Source organism: Panthera pardus, unplaced genomic scaffold (assembly GCF_024362965.1).
Source record: "Panthera pardus isolate Hobbes unplaced genomic scaffold, ASM2436296v1 HiC_scaffold_24, whole genome shotgun sequence".
Taxonomy (NCBI): domain Eukaryota; kingdom Metazoa; phylum Chordata; class Mammalia; order Carnivora; family Felidae; genus Panthera; species Panthera pardus.
In genome coordinates, this window is record NW_026526810.1 from 114,247,987 (window position 1) to 114,257,959 (window position 9,973).

At 44.5% G+C, this 9,973-nt stretch overlaps 1 protein-coding gene across 1 annotated transcript in view; it reads right to left on the minus strand.

Annotated features, from left to right (window-relative positions):
- SPTLC2 (serine palmitoyltransferase long chain base subunit 2) overlaps nt 1-5,457 on the minus strand; it is a 107,553-nt gene extending 102,096 nt beyond the window's left edge. The window contains exon 1 of the mRNA XM_019427325.2: nt 5,225-5,457. Within this exon, the coding sequence (XP_019282870.1) occupies nt 5,225-5,362 (138 nt within the window). The 5' untranslated portion in view covers nt 5,363-5,457. The remainder of the gene's footprint in view (nt 1-5,224) is intronic.
- Nucleotides 5,458-9,973: the final 4,516 nt, after the last annotated feature.

A 9,973-nucleotide genomic window follows, 5' to 3' on the forward strand; every position in this document is an offset into this window, starting at 1 on the left:
TATAAAAAGATACGATAAAGGACACAGACGAACAGGGGCAATGTGTGTGGGAAGGGGCGCCACTCTCCTAGCATCTCCATATGTTCAACAACCCGGAAGCTCCCTGAACCTGGTACTTTGGGGATTTTTATAGAGGCTTCACGCATCAGCAATCATTAACTTCATTTCCCGCCTCTCGCTCCTCTGTGGAGAATGGGGGTGGAGCGGACACCTGGCTTGGTCTTTCTGGTGAGCAGCCCCCATCCGGGAACCCACACAGAGTCACCTCATTAGAACAAAAGACACTGCTATCACTGGGGAAATTCCAAGGGATTTAGAGACTCTGTGTCAGGAATAAGGGTCAAAGACTAAATATTAGAACAAAAGATGCTCCTAGTATTATCACTTAGGAAATTGCACAAGTTTCATGAGCTCTGTGCCAGGATATGGGAGCAGACACACATAGACACATTTTTCCCTATTACCTCACAGCTACTGTGCAAAAAAAAAAAAAAAAAAAAAAGAGAGAGAGAGAAAATAACAAGTGTTAGCGAGGATGTGAAGAAATTGGAACCCTTGTGCACTGTTGATGGGAATGTAAAATGGTATAGCTGCTGTGGAAAACAGTATGGCATTTCCTCAAAAAATTCAAAATAGAATTATCATATGATACAGCAATTCCACTTCTGAATATATATCCAAGATGACGGAAAGCTCGGTCTTGAAGAGGTATTTGTATACCCATATTCAAAGCAGCATTATTCACAATACCTAAACCTTGGAAGCAACCCAAGTGTCAATTAACAAATGGCTGGGAATCCAAACTGGTGCAGCCACTCTGGAAAACAGTATGGAGGTTCCTCAAAAAACTAAAAATAGAACTACCTTACAACCCAGCAACTGCACTACTAGGCATTTATCCACAGGATACAGGTGTGCTGTTTCAAAGGGACACATGCACCCCCATGTTTATAGCAGCACTATCAACAATAGCCAAAGTATGGAAAGAGCCCAAATGTCCATCGATGGATGAATGGATAAAGATGTGGTATATATATACAATGGAGTATTACTCGCCAATCAGAAAGGATGAAATCTTGCCATTTGCAACTACGTGGATGGAACTAGAGGGTATGATGTTAAGTGAAATTAGTCAGAGAAAGACAAATCTCATATGACTTCACTCATATGAGGACTTTAAGATACAAAACAGATGAACACAAGGCAAAGGAAGCAAAATTAATATAAAAACAGGGAGGGGGACAAAACATAGGAGACTCTGAAATATAGAGAACAAACAGAGGGTTGCTGGAGGGGAGATGGGCTAAATGGGTAAGGGCTTAAGGAATCTGCTCCTGAAATCATTGTTGCACCATGTGCTAACTAACTTGGGTGTAAATTATAAAAAATACAGAAAAATAAAATAAACTCCTACAAGAAAAAAAAACAAATGGCTAAGCAAAATGTGGTTTATACATACAATGGAATATTATTCAGCCTTTAAAAGGAAGGATATTCTGATACACAGTGCTACATGGATGAACCATGAGGACATTATGCTAAATGAAATAAGCCAGTCACAAAAAGAAAAATATTGTACGATTCCATTTATATGAGGTACTTACAGCAAATTCATAGAGACAGTAGAATGGTGGTTGCCACAGACTGGGTGGGCTAGGTGGAGGAGGGAATGGGGAGTTACTGTTTGATGGGGACAGAGTTTCCGTTTTACAAGAAGAAAAAGTTGGGGCGCCTGGGTGGCTCAGTCGGTTGAGCGTCCGACTTCAGCTCAGGTCATGATCTCACAGTCCGTGAGTTTGAGCCCCGCATCGGGCTCTGTGCTGACAGCTCAGAGCCTGGAGCCCGTTTCAGATTCTGTGTCTCCCTCTCTCTCTCTGCCCCTCCCCTGCTCATGCTCTGTCTCTCTCTGTCTCAAAAATAAATAAACGTTTAAAATTTAAAAAAAAAAAAAAAAAGAAGAAACAGTTATGGCAGTGGATGGTGGTGGTGGTAGCACATTATGAATGTATATAATACCACTGAACTGTACACTTACAAATGGTTAAGATGGTAAATTTTATGTTATGTGTATTTTACTACAATGAGAAGAAACTGGGGGGGAACCCAGAAAACAAAAACAAACAGTAATGTTTGATTGTTTTATATGCCCATTCTACCACAGGATCTATTTACTCAGACTCTAAACCCAAATAGAACAAAGGGCAAGCATATATATCCATCCCATCAGACGCAGAAACTCTTGAGAGTGTAAAAGGACCCTAGAAGTTTCTAACTTCTGTTCATCCAAAGACAAATGCTGGGATATGGGAGGAAACAAACCTATATCTCGGGGTTGAAAAACTCTCGATTTATATTTCAGTTAAAAGAGGACACAAATCTGAAGACTTAATATCTTATGTGTATTTTTATGGCATAATTGGGAACATTTCCCCAGCAACTGAGGAAAAATAGAGGTTGGAGCACTAATGTAGCACTTTAAAGTGATTAACTTAATTAATCACTTTAATTAAAACAAAAACAACTAAAAATTTTTTAAAGATACTCTTGCTCCCATGAAGTTACCAAAAATCTCTTTGGCTTAAGGAAAAACAAACAAACCCATGGTCAATATTCCTCATATTCATGTACAAAGCTGTATCTCTAAAGTCTCTGTTTTAAAAAGACTTGTGACAAACAGTTTTCTAGAAGGGACAGTGGAGCCCTAAACATTCTTTCAGGCCTTCTACTATACCATTTTTCCAGATGCCACCACAGTGTCTTGAGTGGATTTTTTCTCTAAAATATACTAGAAAAAGTCAGCCAGCTATTAGAGTCATACAAATTTTTAAATTTCACTTTAGCAACTTGATGTGTCTTCATCTTATTATTAATCAGCTGTCTCTGAAGAAATATCATGCCAGGGCGCTTGGGTGGCTCAGTTGATTAAGCATCTGACTTCGACTCAGGGCATGATCTCGAGGTTTGTGAGTTCGAGCCCCACATCAAGCTCTGTGCTGACAGCTCGGAGACTGGAGACTGGAGCCTGCTTTGGATTCTGTGTCTCCCTCTCTCTCTCTGCCCCTCCCCCTACTCATGCTCTCTCTCTCAAAAACAAATATAAACATTAAAGAAATATATATCATGCCTACAAATGTTAAATTGCTAGATTATGGGAGGGAGAAATTTACTATTAAATCAGAACATAACTCCTTTGTTAGGTGAAAAGAGCAGCTAAACACAAAACACTTCCTGAAGTGCAAACGCCTTTCTCTTGTCTTCCTTTTCCTTCTTAAAAATCATAATCCACTCATTCATCTGCAGTGTATTCTCTGACTCCTACCCCTTAGGTTTCCATGCTGTACCCTATATCACAAGTTTCTTATTACCCACTTATGTTACTAAAAAAACCCTTTACACCATTAATAACGAGAGCATTCTTACCACTTCTTCTCTCACACATTTCTTTAAAAATGAAAATAAATCTTTTGCTTTTTAATAGTTTTTATCTTTTTTTCTTAAAAATTTTAAGGTGTATTTATTTTTGAAGGACAGAGAAAGAGAGGGGCAGGGGAGGGGCAGAGAGAGAGGGAGACACAGAATTTGAAGCAGGCTCCAGGCTCCAAGCTGTCAGCACAGAGCCAGATGCGAGGCTCGAACTCATGAGCCTCAAGATCATGACCTGAGCCGAAGTCGGAGGCTTCACCGACTGAGCCACCCAGGTGCCCCGAAAATAAATCTTTTGAATCTGTGCATTATGGTGCCTTCCATCTTACAACTTCAAGGGAGGTCAAGTCTTTTATTTGTCCCCCAACTCTCATAGTTTTACTATGTCAGCATGACCTGGAGAAATGCTCTATTTTCTATTTCACACCAAACAGTAACAGGTCTATCTACCATATCACATCTACTGACTTGGGGGCGGGGGGGGGGGGGGGGGTGGCGGGGGCTGCTAGATATATTAAAGCCAAATTAAATCACAATAGTCACACTACTGCTACTGGGAACGGATGGCTTTGGGAGGGAAAAAAAAAGTTTTCCTTAATATCTGATTGGGATTTATAAGTATTAAAGTCAATTGCAGGGGCACCTGGGTGGCTCCGACTTTGGCTCAGGTTATGATCTAGAGGTTTGTGAGTTCCAGCCCCACAAAGGGTTCTGTGCTTACAGCTCAGAGCCTGGAGCCTGCTTCGGATTCTGTGTTTCCCTCTCTCTCTGCCCCTTCCCTCTGTCTCTCTAAAAAATAAATAAACATTAAAATTTTTTCATTAAAAATAATTAAAAAAAATAAAGTCAATTGTAAATCTCACAACACTTTCTTCAAGTAACACTGTCCTTTTAATCTTTTTAAATAGCTCGTCTTTAAAAACACATCTCAGGAGAATATGTCATCCAGAGAATTGGAAGGCTGTTAATAATTATTGTCTTCAATTCACAACTTTTCAAAATATTTCAGAACTGCCTGAACTTGGTTGGTGATTCAACCTTGGTTAACTGGTATAGAGACGCATCACAAGTCACCACCTGCGTTCAACAGCCCCTTCTGTGATAGCACGCTTGCTCACAGGGACCACCTAACTCTACCTAGAGCCCGGGATGGGGTTTCACCAAGGGCTGGGTAGAAGCATAATGTTTGTGAGGCACCAGGCCCGGTTCACTGTCAGATCTGTGGTCCAATGCCTTGCTTGCAGAAGGGGTAGGTATGTGTTAGGGAGAGACTGGGTGTGTTTCCGCCTGGTACCACCTCCTAACTTTCTCTGCCTCCTGAGGACCCCGAGGGTGTTTCTCAGGACTCTTAAAGGAAGCAACCACCTCGAGGACAAGAGGAGGGAGCCTCCAGGGAAAAAACCAAGAGCCCCGAAGTGGATCCTCCCAGGGTCCGCAGGGTCACTCCCTGCCTCCCCGGGGGAGGAGGGGCACGAATTTCTGGTCAAATCAGGCGGAGGAAGGCACTGTGGCTTTGAGCAGAACCCAAACCTCTGGAGGAAAAGAGGAAGACCTCAGACGCGGAGAGATGGGGGAGCCCCTACGCCTCCCTTGAGCCTCCCGCTCCGGGCAGGCCCCGTCAGCGCCGGGACACCGCTTCCAGCACACCTGAGCCGTGCCCGGCGCCCGTTCCCGGCCCCGCGGACGGTCACCGCGACCTCGCCCTGCCCGGCCGCCCCCTCCGCCGACTCGGCACGGGCGCAGCTCGCGGGGTCCCGGCCCACTGCCTCCGGTTCAGCCCGACCGCCCAGTCCCACCGTACCTGGCCGGCGGCGGCGGCTGCAGCGGCAGCGGCAGCGGCGGTGCTCCTCACGTACCCGTTCCGCACTTCCCCGTTCGCCACGCAGCCGTTCGCCCGCACAGGGCGACGGTAGCAGCAGCCTCCGGGCCCCGGCCGCATCGTCCCGGTAGCACCAGGCACAAGGCGACTCTGTAGGCGGCGGCCGAGACGGCAGCAGCTTCAGTCCCGCTCCGCACCCCACCCACCTCCTCGAAACCGGAAATGGTTGCACGCCCCCGCCAATTACCGGCCTGGCCGTCACATAGGGGCGGGGCCCACTCCCGCGGAGTAGGTGGTTCGCCCAAGGCCCCGCTGCCAAGGGGAAACGGGGCGGGGCCGGACAGGAGGGTCATAAGCCTAAGGACTGATGACCAATCAGGAGGAGGAGGAGGCAGACCCCATGCTACTGTCTGGCCAATCACGGGGGCGACAGCAAAACAGCTTGCTGGTGTTGAGGAGGTGGTCTGAGGAGGCTTTGGCGGCTTCTTGGTCCACGCAAAGGAGGCGGGGCCCAGGAAGAAGTAGCCAATTAGAGTGTGAGAAAAGGAAGGGGGCTGAGCCCAAGTGCCCAGAGCGGGTTCCTGGGTTCTCCCGGACTGGTGGCGCCCTCTTTGCCCTTGCCTTCGGGGAAGTTCTCCGATGTGAATCCCAGCCCGAGACAGGGATCCTTTATTTAATTTGCGAATTCCTATGTAGGTGTCTGTAGAAGAGCATTTTCAGCATTCTCTAACCATTCATCGACATGCACCGTACAATAACATATTTCTTAGTAATTCGAACGTCGCTTGGCCCTTCACATCTGCCCCCAATCAGGATTTTCTGTACAATTTCCTTTAAAGGGTACTTATTTGAGAGCCAAGGAACCTGAATAACTGAAAGCTAAACCTTGAGTAGCCACTTTGGGAGCCAAATTCTTTAAAGTTAACACTTGTTCCAAAAATAAATTAAAAAAAGTTGAAAAAAAAAAATTTAAAGTTAACACTTGTTTCATAGACTCACAGCAAGAAATATATTAATAAAACATCATGCACCTATCATAATGCCTGGCCCATAGTAGGAGCATAATAAATATTATTTTCGCACCCCTTTAGTTCTCTCTTCCCGTAGGGGTTAGAAAGGAAATGGATCTACATCATAACACGAGACTTTTGGGGGAGCCTGGGTGGCCCAATCAGTTGAGCCTCTGACTTTGGCTCAGGTCATCATCTCACAGTTTTGAGTTTGAACCCTGCATGGGGTTCTCTGCTGTCAGAGTAGAGCCCGCTTCGAATCCTCTCTCTGCACCTCCCCTGCTCATGCTCTCTAGGTCTCAAAAATAAACAAACATAAAAAAAGAGAGAGAGAGACTTTTGGTTACCCATAAAGAATTTCGTGTCACAGTCAAGAGCATGGACTCTGGAGGTGGTCTGGGTTTGAATCCTGGCTGCACCACTTACTACTAGCTGAGTGACCACTATATATCTTCATCTGTTCAGTGAAGACAATAATAGTTGTCCTGAGGATTTGAGTTAATATATGTAGTGTATTTTGTATAAGACATGGCCATGGGTAAAAATTCATTCAATGTTGGTTATTTTTAACTGCTGAATGGGCCTATGAGAGCCCCTGCATTCCCCCCCTACCCCATATTTAGAAAAGGGATAGACAAGGTATCAGTTTTGTGTGGTTTAGGAGCTGAACAATCTAACAGCAGATAGGCAGAGAGTTTTCTTCTTTGAGTTAACAAACACTGTGATCCCAAAGAATATAAGTTTGTGACAGAAGTATGAGGCTAAAAGAAAAGCATGTGGGGACCCCTGGGTGGCTCAGTTGGTTGACTGTGTGATTCCTGGTCTCGGCTCAGGTCATGATCTCATGGTTGGTGAATTCAAGCCCCATGTCAGGCTCTGTGCTGACAGTGTGGAACCTGCTTGAGATTCTCTGTCTCCCTCTCTCTCTCTCTCTCTCTCTCTATGCCTCTCCCTTGCTTGTACTCTCTTTCTCTCAAAAATAAATAAATATTTTTTAAAAAGAAGAAGAAAAGCATGTGTTTTGCACCTCATGGAGCTTACATTATAGTGAGAAAAGATGTACATAGATAAAGCAAACAGCAATAAAAGTCCTACGGAAGGCTGGAGTTCTGATGAAGAAAGCTGGACCGCAGTGACAAGTCTAGACTTCCCATATAGAAAGTTTTCAGGGCAGGAATCTGGTTGGAAGCAGGGCTAAAGGATTTAATTGAAGCTTAGATATTGGGTTGAATGAATTGGAAAAGACTTGGGAAGACGATGTAGGATGAGCTTAATCCTGAAGGATGAGCAGGATTTGGAGAGCTGAGAATGAGAAAGAAGGGGGCGGTGTTCCCGGGAGAGAGAACCTTCAAAAACTCAGGTGCAGAGGCTGGAAAGAACAAAGACTAAAACTGGAGCATAAGGGTGAAGAATGCAGCTATATTAGAGGAATCCTGTTAGCTAGTGCCTCCCTCCAGAGGGCAGGACACAGGTCCTTGTCTTGTTCTGCCACTTGCTCACCATGTGTGGTCTTGGACGAGTCATACAACATTATCCTTAGTTTCCGCACCCATCTTACAAAATTAATACCTGTAATACTTACCTTGCAGGGCTTTTGTGAGCATCAATGATATGATATGCAAATGATCTGATAACCTTGCACACCATTGCTAAATCACAAAACGGATGCCTCAGAAGGCAGTAGGAAACACCCCAGGCTCCATGCAAACAGAAAAACAGCTCCTTCCAGATGCATAAGCCACCTCATCACCATTTTACTGAGTTCATATGCAAAGTTCTGGGCTAGGCACCAGAGTTACAACCCTTCCTTCAAGATTGCTCAAACCATATCAACTGTAAAACCTTTCTTGAACGCCAAACTCCTCACAAAATTAGTCTCTTTCTTCACTGTGAACTTATACACACCTGTGTAAGCATGTGTCACATTACTTCTTTGGGATTCTTTTTTTTTTTTTTTTTGAGAGGGAGATTACACAGTGGTTAGAATCAAGAGCTCCAGGGACACCTGGGTGGCTCAGTCAGTTAAGTGTCCAACTTTGGTTCAGGTCATGATCTCATGGCTCATGAGTTCATGCCCTCATTGGGCTCTCTGCTGCCAGCACAGAGTCTGCTTCAGATCCTCTGCCCTCCCCTCCCCCCACCCGTCCCTTCCCTGCTTGCATGCTCTCTCTGTCTCAAAAATAAATAAACATTAAAAATAAAATCAAGGGGCGCCTGGGTGGCGCAGTCGGTTAAGCGTCCGACTTCAGCCAGGTCACGATCTCGCGGTTCGTGAGTTCGAGCCCCGCGTCAGGCTCTGGGCTGATGGCTCGGAGCCTGGAGCCTGCTTCCGATTCTGTGTCTCCCTCTCTCTCTGACCCTCCCCCGTTCATGCTCTGTCTCTCTCTGTCCCAAAAATAAAAAATAAAATAAAAATAATAAAATAAAAAAATAAAATAAAATAAAAAGAAGAAGCAAGAGCTCCATAGTCACACAGAATTGGAGACCCAGGTTCAGCACTTAGAAGCCTTGTGACTTTAGCAAAGCTGCTTAACGTCTCTGTGACTCAGTTCTTTCATCTGTAAAATGAAGCATAACTCTGTTGTGAGAATGAAATAAGAAAAGCATTTACTTACAGGGCATGTCACATAATAGTAAGTGCTAGCAATCATTTTTTAATAAATGAATTATTTGTTAAATGAATAAATGATTGATTAAATATATTTATACCCCCAACTAGACATAGAGCAAGCTCCTTGAGTACAGGAGATTGTTTAACTCACCTTTGGGTTCCCAGCACCCAGTACAGTGCCTGGAACATACTAAATGCTCAAGAAATGTCTGATGAATAATAAATAAATGGACAAATGAATGAAAATCTGGCCCTGCCTCCAAGGAGCTTTCTATCACATGGAGACTGTATTAAGATTCTTATGATTGAGGCTAACAAAATCAATATTAGAAAACTTTGTCAAGAAAGGTACATTATTGGAATTCTCCTCATGATAGGGAAGTGTGGGGACTCAGGAAAAAAATCCCAAACATCAGCAACAGAAACTTATAGACCTTCCTCCTAGCACCAACCCACTTCTGAGGCTTAGCTCTCAGCAACTGACCCCTTTCAAATTCCCTAGGTCAAATTTATAAAATGCCAGGAAAGAGAAATCTAATTGGCCCAGCTTAGGGTGAGATGTCTAATGCTTGACCAAAAACATTAGACATGGTGGCCAAAGCACAAGTCCAAGCTGCTGGAGGTGAGGAACCAGTTACAGAGAAAGAAGAATCAATGCAGAGAAGAAAGGACAACCCTATCATTGTCTGCTACAAGGAGATAGAACTTGGGAATGAAAAGAACAGATAACAATCACTTGGAAGAAGTATTGAAGGAGGAGGCTTCCAGTATAGCATTTGTTTGTATGTATGTATGTGTGTATGTATGTATGTATAAGTAGGCTCTCCACCCAGTGTGGGGCTCAAACTCACAACCCTGAGATCAAGAGTCACTTGCTCTACTGAATGCCCCGGTATGGCATTTTTAAATGGCCATGCAGAATGCCTGCCTAGAAAGAAAACTGAAGTGAGAGAAGGCAGGCTATTTAGCTGGAGGAGCAGGTGGCCTGCACAATAGGATAGGGGTCTTGGTCACATGCATGCAAGTTAACACTGGCTGACTTAGAAGGGGATTCAGTGGAAGGTTATTAGCAGCTCAGTGCATGGCTGAAGGCTGGAGGACAGGGCTTAG